The 21,091-nt window shown below is 40.7% G+C and overlaps 1 protein-coding gene across 3 annotated transcripts in view; it reads right to left on the bottom strand.

Annotated features, from left to right (window-relative positions):
• Positions 1–1,515: 1,515 nt before the first annotated feature.
• The window catches only part of F13B (coagulation factor XIII B chain), a 138,202-nt gene continuing 118,626 nt past the window's right edge, over positions 1,516–21,091 (bottom strand). For all 3 annotated transcript variants that reach the window (XM_073592924.1, XM_073592926.1, XM_073592925.1), the window contains 3 exons: positions 17,118–17,315; positions 16,856–17,035; positions 1,516–4,169 (listed from right to left, as the gene is read on the bottom strand). In XM_073592924.1, coding sequence (XP_073449025.1) covers positions 3,958–4,169; positions 16,856–17,035; positions 17,118–17,315 — 590 coding nt within the window. In that variant the 3' untranslated portion in view covers positions 1,516–3,957. The remainder of the gene's footprint in view (positions 4,170–16,855; positions 17,036–17,117; positions 17,316–21,091) is intronic.

Raw genomic sequence — 21,091 nt, 5'->3', positions numbered from 1 at the left:
ATTGCTTTGTTATTCTAAAATAGAACATTTTCAGGTAAACCTGTTTAAGTAAACATAATTGAATTCATTTCAATTAAATTGCTAAAATGTAATGACTTCTTGATAATTGACAATGACATTTGAATCTGAAAATAGGCAAACAATAAAATGCTATGGTGCTTAGGTAAAAAGGGAAAGGAAGAGGAGGCACATTCCTTGAAATGCATTCTTATACCTTGTGACATGTTACACAGAAGTGGGCGAAGCAGTTGTGCGGTTATTGTTCGCCACTATGGACGCTGAAGGGTTTTACTTGCACATACCAACACGAGCTGCTTGCTGCCTGTGCTTAGGACAGCTCTTTTCAGCCCCATGGACTTTGCTGTGGTTCTCAGTGCTTCTGACCTACCACCCATTTTATTGATGTTTGTGAATGCATATTTTTTTACTTTCAATTTAAAAAGTTAAATATTTTTAATATTACACTATGGTGGTGCTTGTGCTACTCTTTCATGTATTTGCACATTTGAATCTGACCTGCTGAATGCTAATGATCTATCTAACTGCCTATACAGTTGTGAGAAAACGCTTGTGAGCATGTAACTTATTCCGTTATTTTTTTTTTTTTGTCACGAATAGCTCTTAAAAGGGGATTTAATCTTTATTTAAGAAATGGTATATTTCTATAGCTGCTGAAAATCCATGTGCAGCCAATTCTTGTATATAATGCATCTTCATCTTATGCTACAGAATTTTAGTGAAGGTAAGGTCATGACCTGGTTTGCTACAATACTGAACGTTTTAGGTTTGAGCCCTGTGCACGGGAATGGGGCCATTTGGACCTCAACATTGGTATAGTTCTCAAAAATAGTGAGTGTAATAGTCTATATACAGTAACAAGACAGACAAAAACCATGGGTATTTTCTCCTGCAGTGCACAGAATCATTGGTGTTTACACAAGTAGAGTACAGCTATTCATTTATATGACCAGCTATAAATGCCACCTTTGGCTCCCTGTGTGCAGGTAGACGCTGGGAGTCTTACATTAGTGCATTTTGGTAAAAAATGGACAGTTTCCCCGGTGGGGCTTTAGACAGCAATATCTTGAAATCCAGAATAATAAAAAAAAAAAAAATGTATAACCAGTAAGTGCTTTTATTGAACCATGAACAATTGTAATGTTATAATTCAATTGGCATTACAACATAGAGCGCTGGCCAAGTAGTACAATACATATTCCACAATATAAAGTCGACACATCTTTACACAAAATTATATACAGTCATACATTTCCGGGCTGTTGACGGTATAAATCCCTGACGCGTTTCGACCTGTGTACGGTCATCATCAGGGGGATAGTTGGTTCTATAAAATACATTGAATATCTTCAAAATTTAAGAACATGTCATCATAAATCTCATTGTAAGGTTAAAAATGGTAGTATATTTACCGCTGAAAAGTAGAGGGAATAATCCTTTGGCCAGTAAAAGCCGTAAATGGATCCGGGGGGCCCCCATATTCGCAGCGCATGCGTCTCTCCCACATGTGTTTTTCTCTTTATTACATTAGTGCATTTTTTAACCTCTCACTGTCCGTGTGCAAAATTCCTAGGGGTCCTTTCACATTGGCCTGCCAATCAAGTGTCAGTTTTTTAGGCAGACCTGATCAGAGGCTCCATGTAAGTGTATAGGCAGGTAGATGTAAACAGATGTGCATTCGTTTACATCTGATTACCACTGAGTCCATCCAGGTCTGGAAAAAAAAATGGAACAGGACTGCGTCTTTTTCCTTACCTAACTGCGACTGCTCAGAGGTTGGTTGTCCATTGACTAAGCATGGGTTTGGAAAGGTCCACTGCCAAAATGCAGGGAAAACTTAATAGACATAGACATCACTTTGTTCCCCTTTGTCTGTGTGGTTTTCAGATTGATCCAGACAGAAGGACAATACACCTCTATGGGCAAGTTAATGTAAATGAACACATGCCTGTTTACATCTGCTTACATCTGAGTCTGTTTAGGTCCATAAAAAAATAATAAAATAAATAATTACCTTTGTTTCTGTGTTGACAGAGAAATGGATGTCATTCATTTACCTCCTGTCAGTGTTTTGCAAAAATATTCATTTTTGTTTGTTTTTTGATTGCGCAAAACGTATCTGAACTGATGGCAAAAATGGATGTAAACTAAACAGAAGATGAATGTGCAAACTGATGTTATCTGAACTGGCTCAGTATTCATCATTCATTATTTTTTTAACCAAACTGAACTGACAACATGCATATGAAAGGGGCCTTATACATTTCCTTTAGAAATATGGGAAATATATCCGATTGCCTCTTAAGGGATCAGGAAGGAATTTTTTCGCCTGCTGGAGCAAATTGGATCATGCTTTGCTGTTTTTTTTTTTTTTTTCTTAAATTCCTCATGATCAACTGTGGTTATAGAATTATATATATAGGATTGTATATTTTTTTCCCTTTTATTGGTTGAACTAGATGGACTTGTGTCTTTTTTCAACCAGACTAACTATGTAACTATGAGTGACTAACCTGATTCTTGCTTCTCTTTCTGGTGAGTGACCAATCTACAGCAAGCATGCTTGTTCCAGGTCAGTAACTCACATGGGAAAAAAGTTAGGAGAAGGATGAGAGCCTTTGAGCCTGTACCTCTAAAAAAAAAAGTCAGCAATGGCATGTTTCTATCTTTACAATTAATTGCTGGGTACATGTTAGGCTTCATGTACACGGGACGTTTCTCAACCTCTCCTGAATGCTGGAACATCACAGCTAGTAATCCACGTTTAAAAACGTGTGTTTAGCAGCGTTTACAAGCCCCGTTTGCGTTCAGAAGCGTTTACTAAAGATAACCTCAGGAGACCCTCCCAAATTATTAGAAAGCACTAAAAACAAGTATTTATTAACTATTTCAGCCATTCTGTGAGAGAAAAGTGTGAGTAACAGCTGAGAAAGCAGTGTGCTTTTAGCTAGCTGTTATTTTTTGGTTGGCTTGTTATGATGGATCCCATGATGAGCATGTGTGAGGAAATGCTCCTGATATTGCTTTTGCTGAGGCTCCAAAGATGTAGAAAATTGCATGAGAGGACCAGAGTTCGTCGCTACTGGACACATCCATTGATGGCTCAACGCATGTCCACAGGATACTTTCTAATATCTATGTTCAGCAGCGTAATTACCCAGAGAATGTTTTTTAATTTTACACGCATGTCAATTGCCACCTTTGACGTTCTCTTGGAAAAGGTTAGACCCCGTCTAGTTCGCATGGACAGCAACATGAGGAGAAGCGTGCCACCAGAGGAAGGTCTGTTGGTGGCTCTCAACTTCAGCGTCAAGTAATGCAAGTCGTGTATTGTACAGCATAATTGGCTGATGAGGGGAATATCACATGGTATATCAAGCTTGCAGACAGTGATAACTGAGTTTTTGGTGTGTCTTAAGCATTTTCCAGGCTCAAAAGTAATAAATAAAATGTCTCCCTTTTAAAAACACTTCTAGACTAAAACGCGCCTAAACGCGTTTAGCTACATTTGGCACTTGAAATGCCTCTAAACACAGCTTCTGAACACATTTTTTTGGGTTCCAAAAAGCCTCTAAACTCAACTGCCTAGAAAGGACTATAAACAAACCTGTGTACATGTACTGATAAGATAAAATAGAGGAGAGTTCAGGAGCAATTAAAAAAAATTACATGTCTCTACACAACATTATTGCAGTAGTGCAGTTTGAGAGCCAGGCAGTCTTTAGCAAATTTGAGATGGGTGCCATTTTTTTCTTTAATGGAAAGTAGTGTTTTTTTCATGGTAAACTACTTCGATCTATTCACTGATGACCTTTGCAGGGAGATCTCAACCCAAAAGATTCACGGTACTTGATTATAGTAATTCTGTGTGTATTAAAAAAATTACTCAAGATTATCTTGATTTACTAGAATATGTTCCGCTTGGAATAACTGTACTTTTTATCGATTTCTTGAAACACATTTTGGATACTTTAGTTGTCCATATCTGCACTCACTCCTTAACGCAAATGCCAATGTAGTTTCGTAATTCTCATATCCAGCCATGCATAAGAAATCAACAAATTCTCTGTGCAAAATGTAATCACTGTACAAAGTCCATTTCAAATGTATATAGTTCTTACTCATCTCTTCTCTGGATAGAATACATGGTTCTGCAATAAACCAAACAAATGCAAACAGATTAAAATTACCAGAATGCATAAATTAGTTTTGTAAGTTTAATGAAGAATTCCACCCAATTCTGAAAGTTCAGCTTTATAGTGTACCTAAACTGTCATATTGATCAGCTCATTCCCACCTCTCCATCCATTCTATTGTAATATATTATAAATCCTTGGTTCTTGTGGCTTCTGCCAACAGCAAGTGCTGGGTGTGCCAGAACCAGTGCCCACTTGTTTACAGCAACCACATGACCTCACTGCCAAAGCTCTGGTATCTGAGAATTGTAACCATCGGGAGCATAGTAGGTGGATATCACAAGGCTTTGTTTTCAAATTACTGTATTTATTGGCGTATAACACTCACTTTTTCACCCTGAAAATCGGGTGCAAATAGTATGTGTTATACGCCGATACTGCAGTTTGGGCTGCCTAGGAGGGAAGGGGGTTGGGACGAGCGCCATCAGTTTACATACAGTAAACTGTAAACAGTAAGCTGTTTACTCAGCAGCCTTTGTAATAGGAAGTCCTGTCTCCTGGGCCGGCATTGGGCCAGCGTTTTGTCTATCATAGAAGCCGGTCCAGGAGGCTGGACTTTGTATTAAAGAGGCCGCCGAGTAAACAGGAGATTCTCACTGTATGTAATCTGATGGCGCTTGTCCTGCCCCCCTCCCTGTCCCCTCCAAGGCAGCAGTAATCTGAGGTGAGGCTGCAGATGGTCATTGTTCAGGCTGCATTCATGGCAATTGTGAGGCTGCATATGGGCATTGATCAAGCTGTATTGATGGGCAATTGTGAAGCTGTAGATGGGCATTGATCAAGCTGCATTGATGGGCAATTGTGAGGCTGCAGATGGGCATTGATCAAGCTGCAGTGATGGGCAATTGTGAGGCTGCAGATGGCATTGATCAGGCTGCAGATGGGCAATGGTGAGGCTGCATTGATGGGCACTGACCCTTATTTTGCTTCAAAGTTCTTTAAAATTATTTTTTTCCCTGAAACTTCACTCCTAAATTGAAGGTGCGTGTTATACGCCTGTGCATGTTATATGCCGATAAATACGGTACATGATAGGACATGATAGAACAATTGGGCGGGGGTGGGGGGTGCTACATTTAAAGCGACCTATAACCTTGACCACTAAGGTCTGTACCACCCCCATAAACACCTTCACAGAAATATCCCTCTGCTCCATTTTGCAAGACTACCATTGAAAAATGCTGTACTCAGTGCTTATGATGCCTTATGTGGGCCTTTTGGCCAATCTCTAGTACCAGGTCATTTGATGGAGGAGGTGTTGACATTGCTTCTTTTAAGCTGAAAATTCAACAGACATGTATTTTTTTTGTGTGGCTGGGATAGATAACAGAGCGATGAGAAGCACTGGAGAGGTGAGTATAAGATGGTGGGGGGTAGGCCTTTACACAGTGAACCCTTACAAAGAAATTGAGGTTGCCACTTCAGGTTTTAGCAGGTCCTTATATGCTAACAGTCACTGGGAGTGCAGGCAGGGAAAGAGCTTGTCTCAGCTAGAAGTCAATGAAGAATTTTTTTTTATTGTTGAACTGGATGGACTTGTGTCTTTTTTCAGCCTTTGTAACTATGTAAGAAAGAAAAGACAGCCCAGGAGCCTCACATCACACAAAACCCTGATATAAATAGTGGAAGTAGCCTCAGCCTGGATATTTGGCCCCGCCCATTGAGCTTAGTCATGGGAAAGTGGGGAAGGGTAAGGCATGTTGGGGGAGTGGCCTGGACAGAGTCTAGTATGATCCTGCTTCCACCCTTTACATGAGAGTTTTGTGTGATGTGTAGCTCCAGGGACTTCTTTTCTTTTTTATAGGCCTTTACACCCTTGCTAGACTTCAAGTGGTTATACCAAGGTGATGCCTGCAGGCATCATTGAGGTATTGTTTTTTAGAGCTGACGGTCAGCTCTTCTGTAAAAGCAATCCTAACGGTTAACTAGCCGCTGGATTGTATTTAAAAGCAGCAGGAGGGGACATCCCATCCCCTTCCGCTGCTTTACCAGGATCTCCCTTCCCACCGGGAGACACAGTTGACCAGCCGGCTGATCATAGAGGCAAACAGAGACTGGATCGGATCTGTTGACCTCTATCATATAGGGACCCGGAAGCGATGAGCATACATCACTTTCATGTATCACTTCCTGGATGTAATCAGCGCAATCTTGGTCTTGCTGTTTGCTGCACACGGTCGTCCTGCATGCATGCAAACAGCAATCATCCCACACGTGAGTTAACACTGCGAACGTCAGATCATGGGCAGCTATTATAGCACCAGACCTCCTGTGTAAATCTAAAGTGGTAACCCTATGCCCATTGATAGTAAAAATGTATTTTGTTTGTCAACATTGCAGGGGCATGTGCAATTTTAAAGCGTGACGTATTTGCTATCTATTTACTCTGCATAACATCATCTTTTATATTTTACCAAACAATTGGGTATTCTATTGTGTTTTTTGAATTAAAATTTAAAACCGTGTATTTCGTCCATAAAAGGTGTTTGAAAAACCGTTGCGCAAATACTGTGTGACATAAAAATTTGCAACACCCACCAATTTATTCTCTAGGGCCCCTGCTTTAAAAAAATATATACTGTTTGGAGGTTCTAAGTATTTAAAAAGAAATACAGATTTTCACATGTAAACAAAAGTTTAGCCTGGTCTTCAAGTGGTTGGCTTTAAGCGGGATTCAGAATCCAGTTGTTTCAGCAGTATTTATTTTGCCTTGTGAGAAGTTGTGCATCCTCCCAGTGCAGAAATAATAAGCTAGGTTAGGCTAAAACTAGCCATGGAAATTGGAGGGTGATTAAATATGTAGCTGATCATCATTTTTTTTTTTTTCTAAACTCCAGCCCCTCTATGTACCAATATAGCATTTAATGTACTTCTTTTTTCTAATGGCTGTTTAAAAACGCTGCTCCATTACTTCTGCCTTACTTCCTAGAGAGACTTTAGGTCATAACACAGGAAAGAGTTGACCAACTGATCTCATTAGCACACACCTTGCATCATCTACCCTCAGCTGGTCAACTCCTTTCTGTGTCATGACCTAAAGTCTGACTAGGAAGTAAGGCAGAAGTAATGGATAAGCAGCATAGCAGATTGACGGCCGGGCGGTGGTTCAGTTATCCTGACTGGGCATCATATGACATCCAGCAGGATAACATGCCGCCGCGCGCCCGTGGGGGCGCGCATCGTGGCGATCGGTGGAGCGGTGTGTCAGTCTGACACACTGCTCCACCGATCTTGGTAAAGAGCCTCCGATGGAGGCTCTTTACCACATGATCAGCCGTGTCCAATCACGGCTGATCACGATGTCAATAGGAAAAGCCGTTGATCGGCTTTTCCTCACTCGCTTCTGACAGACGCGAGTAGAGGAGAGCCGATCAGCGGCTCTCCTGACAGGGGGGCCTGCGCTTATTGTTTATCAGCGCAGCCCCCCCCCCTCGGATTCCCGCACTAGACCACCAGGGAGGCCGCCAGGACCACCAGGGAAGGGGGCAACATGTGGATGGCCAGGTATGTACCCCATGGCCATCCACATGTGCCCAATCAGTGCCCACAAATGGGCACTGATTGGCACCATTACATTTCAGTGATGCCCAGCAATGCCACCCATCAGTGTCATCAGTGCCACCCATCAGTGTCCATCGGTGCCACCTGTCAGTGCCCACCTATCAGTGACCATCCGTGCCACCCATAAGTACCCATCAATGCCACCTATGAGTGCCCATCAGTGCTGCCTATGAGTGCCCATCAGTGCCGCATACCAGTGCCACCTATCAGTGCCGCCGTATCAGTGCCCGTCAGTGTAGCCATATCAGTGGCAACATTTTCGGTCTTTTTTTTTTTGTTGCGAAAAAAATAAAAACCACAGAGGTGATCAAATACCACCAAAGGAAAGCTGTATTTGTGGGAACAAAATTATAAAAAATTTGTTTGGGTACAGTGTTGCATGACCGCGCAATTGTCATTCAAATTGCGACAGCGTTGAAAGCTGAAAATTGGCCTGGGCAGGAAGGTGTCTAAGTGCCTGGTATTGAAGTGGTTAAACAGCCATGAGGACAGTGAGGTAAGCGTGTGTAGATTAACCACTTCACCCCGGAAGGATTTGCCCCCGTAACCACTTAAGGACCAGGCCTCTTTTTTAGATGTGTTGTTTACAAGTTAAAAACAGGTTTTTTTTGCTAGAAAATTACTTAGAGCCCCCAAACATTATACATTTTTTTTCTAACATCCTAGAGAATAAAATGGCGGTCAATGCAATACTTTTTGTCACACCCTATTTGCGCAGTGGTCTTACAAGTGCATTTTTTTTGGAAAAAATACACTTTTTTGAATTAAAAATAAGACAACAGTAAAGTTAGCCCAATTTTTTTATATTGTGAAAGATAATGTTACGCCAAGTAAATTGAGGTCCCAACATGTCACGCTTCAAAATTGCGCCCGCTCGTGGAATGGCGACAAACTTTTACCCTTAAAAATCTCCATAGGCGACGTTTAAAAAAATTCTACAGGTTGCATGTTTTGAGTTACAGAGTTGTTATTGCTCTCGCTCTACCGATCACGGTGATTACCTCACATGTCGTTTAAACACTGTTTTCATATGCGGGCGCTACTCACGTATGCGTTCGCTTCTGCACGCGACCTCGGCGGGACGGGGCGCGCTTAAAAATTTTTTTTTTCTTATTTATTTTACCTTTTATTTTTTATTTTTACACTGTTTAAATAAAAAAAAAAAATCGTGTCACTTTGAATGTAAACATTCCTTGTAATAGAAAAAAAGCATGACTGGACCTCTTAAATATGAGATCTGGAGTCAAAAAGACCTCAGATCTCATATTTACACTAAAATGCAACAAAAAAAAAATTTTAAAAATTTGTCATTTAAAAAAATGATTTAAAAAAATGGCCCCTTAAGAGCTATGGGCGGAAGTGACGTTTTGACGTCGCTTCCGCCTGCAATGTCATGGAGACAGGTGGGGGCCATCTTCCCCTCACTCGTCTCCATGCACAGCCACAGAGAAGACCGGATTGCCTCTGCCGCTGCCGATGGCTCCAGTAAGCTGTGGAGGGCACCGGATGCACGGCAGGAGGCCCCCCTCCTGCCGCCGATAAAAGTGATCTTACGGCGAATCCGCCACAGAGACCACTTTTATCTTGTAGCGGACCCCCAGCCGAACACGAGGATACAGGGGTTTTGGCAGCTAACTGCTGCCATAACAACGATTTCCATCCTCAAAGTAAGGACTCATATTGGCGTTCGGCGGTCCGGAAGTGGTTAATGAAGGGGCCATTTTTTGCGATACGGCACTGCATCGCTTTAACTGACAACTGCGCAGTTGTGCGATGTTGTACCCAAACAAAATTAACGTTCTTTTTTTACCCACAAATATAGCTCTCTTTTGGTGGTATTTGATCACCTCTGCGGTTTTTATTTTTTGTGCTATAAACAAAAAAACACCAACAAATTTAAAAAATACATATCCAAAAAAAAGAAAAAAAAATGTATTCATCAGTTTAGGCCGATATTAATTCTTCTACATTTTTTTGGTAAAAAAAAAATCGCAATAGGCGTATAGTGATTGGTTTGTGCAAAAGTTATCGCGTCTACAAACTACGGGATAGATTTGTGGACTTATTTTTTATTGTTTTTACTGGTAATGGTGGCGATCTGCGATCTTTAGCAGGACTGTGTCAATGTGGCAGACAAATCTGACCCCAAATGACATTTTTTGGGGACCAGTGACATTATTACATTGATCAGTGCTATTAAAATGCACTGATTAGTGTAAAAATTACACTGGCAGGGAAGGGTTTAACACTAGGGGGCAATCAAGGGGTTGCGTGTGTTCTCTGGGTGTGTTCTAAGTGTAGGGGGGTCGGCTCACTGGGACATGACAGAGATCACTGTTCCCGATCAGTGGGAACAGAAGATCTATGTCATTAGGCAGAACGTGGAATCTCATTGTTTACAATTCTCCGTTCTGCCTCTGTGCACAGCGATTGCGGGTCACCGGCGAACATCAAGTCAGCGGGACCTGCGGGCGCGCACCCGCTATCCTCCTTGCATGGACCGACGTACAGGTATATCTGCTGCAGCATATCTGTGTGAGCTGGTCAGCAAGTGGTTAAATGGAAAGCTGTTTTATTTTTGCAAAAGAAGCACATTAATGCTATATTGATACATAAGGGGAGCTGAAATTTAAAACTAAGCCTTTAAAATGAACTTATTAGTATAGAAGTATGGGGGCTACCAACTTGTTTTTAAAGATAAACGATTTGGAAAGGTTGTTCTTTTTTTTTTTTTTTGTCGAGTTTGTTAAATTTTAACAATTAGTATACATAAGTACATATGGTGGCAGCAAAAGAAAAGATCACATATATGGTAATACTATTGAGTTGTAGTTCAAACATAAACTAAAAGTAGTTTAACTAAAACAATTTTAGCATGGATCTAACTACTCAAAACATTGCATCATACATTGTATAAGAGACGATAAAACCAACTTAGACCAGGTTAATATAAGATGACCTCAGTTTAAAAAAAAAAAGGTCTTAATTATTATCAAGAGTATCATTTTTAAATTTAAAAAAATAAAATAAATCATTTATTATAGAATGTAAAATCTTATACTACATACTGGAACTATGTACAATTGGTATAATGATAACCAATGTAATAAAAGTTCTGCTATCAGAACTATATAAATAGTAATTTGAAAGAGGAGAGAGAGAGAATAGGGGGAAAAAGTAGAAGAGAGAAAAAAGATAAAAGAAAAAGTAATCTTGGGTAGGAGAAAAAAAATAGATAGGGAAGAAAGAAATGAGAGCTAGTAGGGGTCCCTGGGGTAGTACATGGTAATAAACACATACCATGAATGCAGAGAATGGAAGTATAAATCGAGATTACCAAGGTCATAGTAGGGAAGCATCAAAATTGGAAGGCATAAAGTGAGTCACCCAGGGATTCCATATATTCTCAAAGCTGGATAGTTGAGTTATAGCCTCTGTTTTGGCATGGATCATTGCTTGATTGACTCTATTTTTAGTTTCAGCAATTATTAAGGACGGGGATTTCCAACCTTTGGCAATTGTTTGTTTTGCGGCTGTAGTGATCTGTAATAAGAGTTTGAATTGGCGGTAGAAGAGAGTGGCCGGTTTTAAGTTTAAAAGTGCTATTGTAGGATCAGGATTGATAGGGGTTTCAAACAGTGTTGAAATCATAAGAAATACATCTTTCCAAAAATTTTTTTGCTACCAGGCAATCCCACCAAGTTTGAAGATGTGATCAAAGATCCCCACAGTCACGAAAATAAGATGGGGAATAATTTGGAGCATATTTCGCAATTCTGACAGGGACCAAATACCCCCGTGTGAGTACTAATTTGTCTCTAATGTTTTGTGAGGATGACATATGTCGCGTACACATGATCGGACTTTACGGCATACTTGGTCCGGCGTACTGGATTTTGTCGGACAATTCGATCGTGTGTGGGCTCCAGTGGACTTTGTTTTCTCAAAAGTTTGACGGACTTAGATTTGAAACATGTTTCAAATCTGTCCGACGGACTCGAGTCCGGTCAAAAAGTCCGCTCGTCTGTATGCTAGTCCGACTGACAAAAACCGACGCTAGGGCAGCTATTGGCTACTGGCTATGAACCTCCTTGTTTTAGTCCGGCCGTACGTCATCACGTACAAATCCGTTGGACTTTGGTTGATTGTGTGTAGGCAAGTCCATTCATTCGGAAAGTCCGTCGTAAAGTGTTGTTTGTTGTTCTTATCCTTTACCCTTTCATTACCTGAAACAGCATATTATATGCCAGGTCAATATGGGATTAATAAAGTGTGGCAAATAATTTTGCGCTACCCCCAATAATAAGCAGCTAACACACCAAATTAGATAAATGGCAAAAAGGAAACCAAAAACAAAAAGTGTAGCGCTCTAAAAAAGTGGGCTATGAGCCCAAATGGCACCAGAAGGCTTCAAAAAGTAAATGGGAATAAAAATGTTGTTAGCATTCATAGAAAGTGACAATGTTGATGACAACACAGGCAGTAGTGCAAAAACTCAGTGTATATATAGTTCCAGTCTATATATTTAGAGTTATCAAACTCAACAGCAAGAAACTCCAATGTGGGAAAATGTGTCTGTCCCTATATTGAGATATGTGACTGTGAGGAAACCACCACCGTGAGAAGAGGAGGCTTACCAGAATGTTTGAACACGCCAGAACGTATGTTCTGCGTGTCAAACAGGCTTGTATTGTGGCGGATAAACTCTGGAGCTGTCGATTTCCTAGACCGGAGATTCTCTATTCACAAACCAATAGGAACGCATGGAAAGTAACCTCTCATATAGAACGATGCTCAGAAATCCACAGATGTATGCAGAGTGGTAAAGGAGAAAACAAAAGGGGACCACATAGTGTAATTCCGTAAATAAAAGTAAAATTTTAATAATGTTAAGAACGCTCACATGATTGTAGATAAAAAAGCGCTTGTACAGAATCAATAAGCAGCAGTGGAGACCTTCCCGAAGCGTTTCGTCTCCAAGGACATCGTCTGGGGTGTCCCTCCACTGCCGCACTCCACAAATTTATAAGCAATGTGACCCCATCATGAAAATCAAGTCCACAAGCGTTTGCAGCATGTTGTCACAGATACTTCCGGTTTCCTAAGATGGCGTCCCGGCGTGCGCTCCATGGCACGTAATAGCCAGTATGGAGGTGCGTTCCAAGCTCCCTCCTGTCTGCCAATCGGAAGGGAGCGATAGCTAAAGTGGGGAGGGGCCGATTCAACGTGGACACCACCCCGTCAATATGCAATGCAAGAACGTAAGTGTGCATGTGGTGACGTCACACACCCAGACAAATCAACGGGCGTGTGTGTAGACGAAGGGGGGGCGGTCTGAAAACAGGCACATCCGCGTGCGGTCCATGTCCCAGACTGGCGTGCGTTCCATGTCATAGGTCCCACGTCATAGACTCACGCATCTGCACGAATTTCGCATCATGCACAGTGGTACCCTCACCGCTGTCAACGTGATGAGGTTAAGCGCATAAATGTGTTAAACAACACTTACATGACACGGCAAGTGTGCGTACCGCAAAACTGGAAACAGGAAATGGTGAAATTGGCATCATGGCAGTAAGGGGGACACACGGTCTCAACATATATAAAAAATGAATTAAAAACTATGTGCATAAATTATACAGAAAAAAGAGGAGGGGAAGGAAGGATGTCATCCTTTAGCTCTTCCCACGATTATTGTGTTAACAAATATTTTTAGTTTCTTTAGCCCCCAGAATACCAACTATTTATTATCTACGCAAAATTCATAAAGATCCCTTCCACCCCCCTGGCCGACCTATCGTGAGTGGCATCAATTCTGTCACATCACATATAGGTCAGTATATAGATTTTTATTTACAGCCCCTTGTGAGACAAATACCATCTTACCTTAAGGATACTGATGCCACGATCAGACTATTGGAGGGCTTAGATATACAGGGGGACTACATTATGGTTACAGCGGATGTGGCCTCCCTCTATACATGTATACCACACGAGAGGGGTATTGAAGCAGTTAAGTATTTTTTAGTCAAAGAACAATCCCTTGCTTCCTTTCAGTGCAAATTTATTAAGGAGTTACTGCAATTTGCCACTACACATAGCTATTTTCGGTTTAACCAACAATTTTACCCCCAACTCCGCGGAGTGGCCATGGAGGCTAAATTTGCCCCAAGCCTTGCCAACTTATTCATGGCCAAGTGGGAGGAGGATGTCGTCTATGCTCTGGGAAATCCGTCTTTGGTTCTGTGGGCACGTTACATAGACGACATCCACCTCCTATGGAATGGCACTGCAGATTCATTACAGTAATTTTTTGATTTACTTAATAGTAATGATAGGGGCATTTCTCTGACATATAATTCCAGTACAGACATGATCAATTTTCTAGAACACCAAATTCGAATTATCAATAGACAGTTTGAGTTTCAAACCTTTATCAAATCAACAGATAGAAACAGTTTCATCCCCATAGACAGCTGCCACCATCCGTTGTGGCTACGGTCTGTTCCACAAAGCCAGTTTTTGCGGTTACGTAGAAATTGTACTAGCATAGAATCTTTTAAAGTACAAGCTGACATACTCAAAATCTGGCTATTGGACAAAGGATACAACCCTGAGGATGTTGACCGGGAGCTTCCACGCACTATGGAAGTAGATAGAGAATCTCTACTGGCCATGGCCCAAACGTGATACCGACAATAGTTTTAGGTGGGCCATGATGACCTCTTTCTCCACCCAATACCGTCAGATTAAAGCCATTTTTGCCAGGCATTGGAGCATCCTTGCTTTCTTGAGTTTCTTGCTGTTGAGTTTAATAACTCTAAATATATAGACTGGGACTATATATACAGACACGTTTTCCCACATTGGAGTTTCTTGCTGTTGAGTTTGATAACTCTAAATATATAGACTGGGACTATATATACACTGAGTTTTTGCACTACTGCCTGTGTTGTCAACAATATTGCCACTTTCTATGTGTGTTATATACAGATTGAGCTTTTGCACTACTATTTGTGTTGTCATCAACATTGTCACTTTCTATGAATGCTAACAACGTTTTTATTCCCATTCACTGTTTGAAGCCTTCTGGTGCCATTTGGGCTCATAGCCCACTATTTTAAAGTGCTACACGTTTTGTTTTTGTTTTCCAATATGGGATTAATAGCAGGTCCCACATGTCTTTTCTGAAACCTTTCTTATACGGTGGGAAAAATTTCTTTCTTATTTCAGTTAGTTAAAAAAAAAAACTTCTATGTAACTATGGCAACAGGAGACGTTCTGTACAATGTATACCGCCAAAATGTAAGCAAAGGGTTTTTTCTTATTACAATACTAGAACTGAACCTGTGACTTTACCTATCATGTATTCCTATTTAGCAGCGTTAAATGCACATGTGAGCTTCTAAAGAAAATCAGAACTGAATAAATAGGGGTTTCCAATGCTTTTCTACTTCTGAAAATGCTGGTTGACTGGATGTCTCTGGCTTCAATACTTTACTTGTGACATAATTGCAGATCAGGAAAATCAAAGTAATAACTTCCATCTATAATTTTGTCCCAATTCAGTGACTTAGAAAGTATTTAAGCCACTGGACCAGCATGACAGCCATGTTATATTTAGAAAGGAGAGTCAGCAATAGCAGCCTCCTTTTCTTCACAATGGGTTTGCTAACATATTTACAAGTTGTATATACTTTACAAAGAGGAACATGTCAGGCAAAATAAAAAATAGGCTGTGAAATGCATACTATAGTTTCAAACCACCGACTTCTGTTTTACATTCAGGTTTTGCTCTGGTACATAAATCTGTCCCAATCATTCCTTCCTGATGGTAATCTGAGAATACTATCTTGCTACCTATTTAAAAGAGCAGACCAGGTATTCCCACTCATGCTCACTGCTATTCTCCTTCAGTTAATTCAGATACAAATACTATTGGGCATAAATAAATAAATAAAATAAATAAATAAAAATATTTCCCTTCCTGTCTTGTAGACACAACGGAAAGTGAAAAAAAGCCTACCCAAAAAGTGATGGGATGGCAACCCTAATGGAGTGTGGCCCTGAAATGCATCAGTGTGGATTTGCATAGGGGATGTGGGTGAGAGCAGTTTATTTCCTCACACTTCTCTTGTTTTTGGGATGCTGCAAGTTTGTTCCATTACGGGGATTCCCTATTTTCTGATGGCTTTACTAGGTATTGGATCAGCAATGTCTTCCCTAATAGACATGTGCGGTTAGTTTAGTTCTGAATGAATATTCGTACAAATTTTGTACAGATTCAGATATATCCGAATACCCGAATTACAATATAAAAAATTTTTACCGAATGCTCTGAATAATGTAACGAAATTCGTCCGAATTTTGGAAATTCGGACTGAAATTCGAATCGAATTTTACATTAATCTCCAGTCAAATTCTAACTGTACACATATTGCTGAAATCAAAGACTGTGTGCTATTAGAGTACTATTTTGAAATAATGCTGTTTTTGTTAAGCCAAAGGTGATTTAGAGAGTCATTGTAATCATCTGATGAAGATTTTTCTTTTGTTCACTTTGTTGCATTCAAATTGAAAACAATATAACATTTTTGTTTTGACTGATTTGAAAATTTATTGATTTGAACATTTCGAATTGAAAAAATCAATAAATTTGAAGAAAATTTGAAAATTCTGAATAAGAATTCCGAATACGAATTGAACGAATCAACCTAATTGAACTAAACAACATAACTAGATTAACGAATCAAAACCTGTGCACCTGTGTTGGTTTGTAAGAGCAATATTTATTGCTTTCCATTGTTATTTTTAATCATTTGTTTTGATCTGCATTATGTAGTGTGCCTGTGCTGTGTTTATACTGTAATAGTGCTTTATTACCTACATAAACATATTACATGACTGTGGTGTGTGGATGTATGAGATATTTAATAGTGCAATGTCCCGAATTTTCTATATTAATAAAAAAAAATAACAGTCCTGTTTTCAAGTGAGAACTATGATATGGTGCTTTATAAACATACATTTTGCCTGAAATATTCTGTACAATACTGAAGGATGTGACAGGTTCATCTTACCAATGCAGATGGGTGGATCTTCCCATAGTCCATTGGAGCAGCGCACCATGCTTTTTCCATTCAAATAGTAATGCTCTGAGCACTGGTAAACAACCACAGATCCTGACAAATACATTTTCTGTGATGAGTTAACTGTGCTATGCATCACAACAGGAGGAGTGCCACATGACTTCAGTGTACCTGAAGAAGTAAAGGTAATGTGTTGAAAATGCAAGTCGAATCACAATGTGTGGAGAGTAAAGCTTGTGGTTTTTTATTATACCTTTTATACTGCAACTTGGATATAAAATGTGACCGTTTTGACACAACCCTTTTAGTTCAGAATGTGTTAATGTGTCAAATCCATCCATGCATTTAAATTCCACCATATCACCGTGTAAGAATTTTGTATTGATCTCAAAACTCCATTGAAGATCCACATTTCTTTCTTTCATAGGCAGCACTGATACTGTACACGGCTCTGTAAAGAGAAGCTAACTTTATTAGCGCATATCTCAGTCTGGAATGCGATATAGAGAGGAAAATAGTTGTTGCAAAGGAAAGACAAAGTTATAGTAAAAAAAAAATGCATATAATTCTGCCAAAAAAAAAAGAAAAAATGAAAGATCTCAGTGCTTTATTATGACAACGTAGAAGAATACAAATACCAAAGTCACTCCATTGCCACATCTGTAACTTTTTTTATATTTTGTTATAAAATTTTTAAAAAGGTAATTTTTCTCCTTCATTGATGTACGCTGATGAGGCGGCACGCTGACAGCGTGAGGAGAAAAAAAAACGATCACAGAGCTTTTGTTTTGATCATGTGATCAGCTGTCATTGGCTGACAGCTGATCACATGGTAAGGGGCCGGGACCGGCCCCTTACTCGGATCGGTGATCACCTGAGTCTCAGTGACTCGGTGATCACAGCGCACTCCACGCGCGCCCTGTAGGGCTCGTGGACCAGGGGACGGCCTCCCAGGAATTCAGGTCCGCGCTGTAGCCGTCATTCGGCTATAGCACGGATATCAACTGGTTAAACTGTGGCCCGAGATCCTGTCGTACTGGGGTTGTTCCCTGTGGTCTCCCGAATTCGAGCGGAGCTGTGGTGAGTGTCCCGGGGGGATTAGCGCTGTCTGTGCGGCTTGTGGGTCCAGGGTGGAGCAGAGCTCTTGGCTCAGGCGGCCATGTCGGAGCTCTAGCTCATGTGCCCTCTATTATTATTATTTTTTTACTAGTAATGGCGGTAATCTGCGATCTTTATCGGGACTGTAACATTGCGATGGACACATCGGACACTTTTTTGGGACCATTGACATTTTTACAGCGATCAGACCTAATAATAACAACTGATTACTGTATAAATGTCGCTGGTGGGGAAGGGGTTAAAACTAGGGGGTGATCAAGAGGTTAACTGTGTTCCCTATGTGCGTTTCTAACTGTGGGGGGAATGTGGGAATGTGGCTGATTAGAGGAGGAGACGTATCGTTGTTCTTACTTAGTAGGTGTGACAGACTCACCCGGGACAGAGGCTATTGGAGGGGACTGAATGCAAGCCTCTTGCCAACAGATTATGGGCCCTAGATTTTAAGGGAACAATACTCTGCAAGGTGAATTAGAAATCCAGTCTGATCTGTACTAATCAGACTCAATCATGTATATATGTATATATTGTATGTTGTCTCATTCTGTTGTGGACTCTTTGCTGTGGTCATTTGGGATGTGTGTCCCTGTAGAGCAGTGGTTCTCAACTCCAGTCCTCAGGACCCACCAACAGGCCAGGTTTGCAAGATAGCTGAAATACATCACAGGTGATATCATTTGCTGCTCAGTGATTGCAGTATTCTAGTCTGCAACTCCCTAAGGTAATACTTAAAATCTGGCCTGTTGGTGGGTCCCAAGGACTGGAGTTGAGAACCACTGCTGTAGAGGGAGGGGGGATTCCTCCAGCAGCCCCCCTGCTGATAAGACTGATTCATACTGTTGGGACACATCCTGTGAGGAGATGCTGGTGTCATCAACTCCAACTGTCTGTCTGTTGCCTGCTAGAATGTGTATTGTAAATAAGTCTAGTATGGGATCTAAGAGTCATTAGATCCCCATTGTTGTTTGTGTTAACTCTGCTATTGTGTGAAGAAGAGTTCGGTGTTGATTTGTGAATATGTTGATTGGGTTTTCTGTGCTACAAGACGGCCAGTCTGGCCTAAAGGTCATGACTGAGTCATCTAGGCTGTCTAAAGGGATTAGTTAATTAGCCCATGTTAATTAGGTTTCTGGTCACAGGTGTATGTTCAGAGTAATATGAGCAGGAGGTATGCACCTCCTCTTTCAATAAAAGAGATCCCTGTTTGAACTTACATACAGCCTGCCTGGTGTTTGTTCTGAGCTACACAACTGGATTAGAACGGCACATAGCTGTAGTTCTAGTCCCGGAGCATCAGATGACCGAACCATCAGATGTTGCGATCTGCAATCTGATTCTATAGCCGCAGAGGAGTGTCGGGAGAGTGGAACCGAGCGAGCAGGGGCTCGTTACAGTAGGCACACACGATCTGTCTCCTCTCCCCTGTAAGAACCAGGATTTGTGTGTTTACACATACAGATCCCGGTTCTCGCTCTGTCATGAGCGATCGCGGGTGCCCGGCGGTCATCGCACCCACCGGGCACGTGCATCGGCTCAGGGGACATGCTGCGGGCACCCTGCCTGCTACAGCATCTTAAAGAGCCTATGTACAGCTATGATGGCTCACCCAGGGGAGCCAACCTGCCTCAGTATAACTGTGGTGGCTGGTTGGGAAGCAGTTAATATTATCAACTCCTTGTTTACATTTGCCCACATAGGTGTTAGACTGCTCTGATCTGTTCTGTCCCCCTGGTGCCTGCACAGTGGAGATTTTTTTTTGCACAAGTGCTCATACTCAGACAAGTGAGTCCTGTTTCTTCTTCTATCACCCCTATTTGAGTAGTGAGGAAGCATATCAGCGAAACACATTGATGCACAGGGGCTCACTCACCTGATATTATATAATACTATTTTGTCAATGCCTGGCCATGATGGGCCGAATTTTGCACAAATGTGTACACATGCTTTTTACTGTGTTCATTTATGGGTTTTTTTTTAATGTTTTTCTATGTGTGAATAAAATATAGATTTTTATAGAAATGGTGTGTTCCCTCCTTTGAGCACGTAGGGATTAGCTGGTGCAGGAGGCGGTAGAAACAAATTTGGTGCACATCAATTTAAACCCATGTTGTTTGAAAAAAAGAATTGTCCAAGGGTCAGTTTTAAGCAGTTAGTACATACTAATATGCTTGTGTGGTCCATGTGCTACCCAAGTTTATAACATTGCTTACTGTATGTAACATGGCTTACTTATGTGAAAGCCACACTGCCTTGTCAAGGCCCTTTGTATAGTGTGGTCCTAACTCTAGTCTCTGAGGGCCTCCATTTTGGAGCATATATAGCAATGGATAAGCTAAAGACAGGTATACCTGGGGGCACTTCACCTATCCTTAAAGGTACAGGGACACACTAGAAGTCTATCACAGAACAATGGCAGCTGAAGGCGTCCAGTGTGTTCCTGCACCAATTCCAGTAAACTAAACAAAATGGCAACCACCCCAATTTATAACTAGAAGTTAGTGTAAGGTGAACAAGGAAGGGCTGTACACAGAACACACAAAACAAATTTCCCCGTGCACAAGGCATATGGGTTGCATAAACTGAGTAGAAAGCTCACAAATACAGAAGAGCCTTTGGGGGAACTAGAAAATATAGAAAATAGGAAATATAGAAATAGGAAAATCTTACAAAGAGAAGTACACACAGAAATAATATGAATATTTTTTATTATCCTTCATGTCTTATATTATCTTAATTAGGCTTTTGAACATACTTTATATGCATGCACTGTGTTTTGAAACATTGATTTATATCTGTGCACATTTTTCTATATTTTTATTTGGATTCTTTTAACCCTGCTGAAAAGGGCAATCTAAAGCTCCCAAAATGCATTTTTTGTTTTACCTAGACTGGGCAGAAAGCTCACAAACATGGAAGAGCCTTTGGGGGAGCTTTGGGCATTAACCAAAAAATATACGAGAAATAGGGAAATTTTAAATACGCACATAAATAATATGTATATTTTTACTATCCTCCATTACTTATTTTATCCTAAGTAGATTTTTAAACCGTTATATGCATGTGCTTTGAAACAGTTGGCTCAATTATTTATCTGTGTACATTTTTCTGTAT

This window comes from Aquarana catesbeiana, linkage group LG07, assembly GCF_042186555.1.
Source record: "Aquarana catesbeiana isolate 2022-GZ linkage group LG07, ASM4218655v1, whole genome shotgun sequence".
NCBI classification, from domain to species: Eukaryota; Metazoa; Chordata; class Amphibia; order Anura; family Ranidae; genus Aquarana; species Aquarana catesbeiana.
Note: the sequence above shows the minus strand (reverse complement) of the source record. Positions and strands in the feature narration are given on the sequence as shown.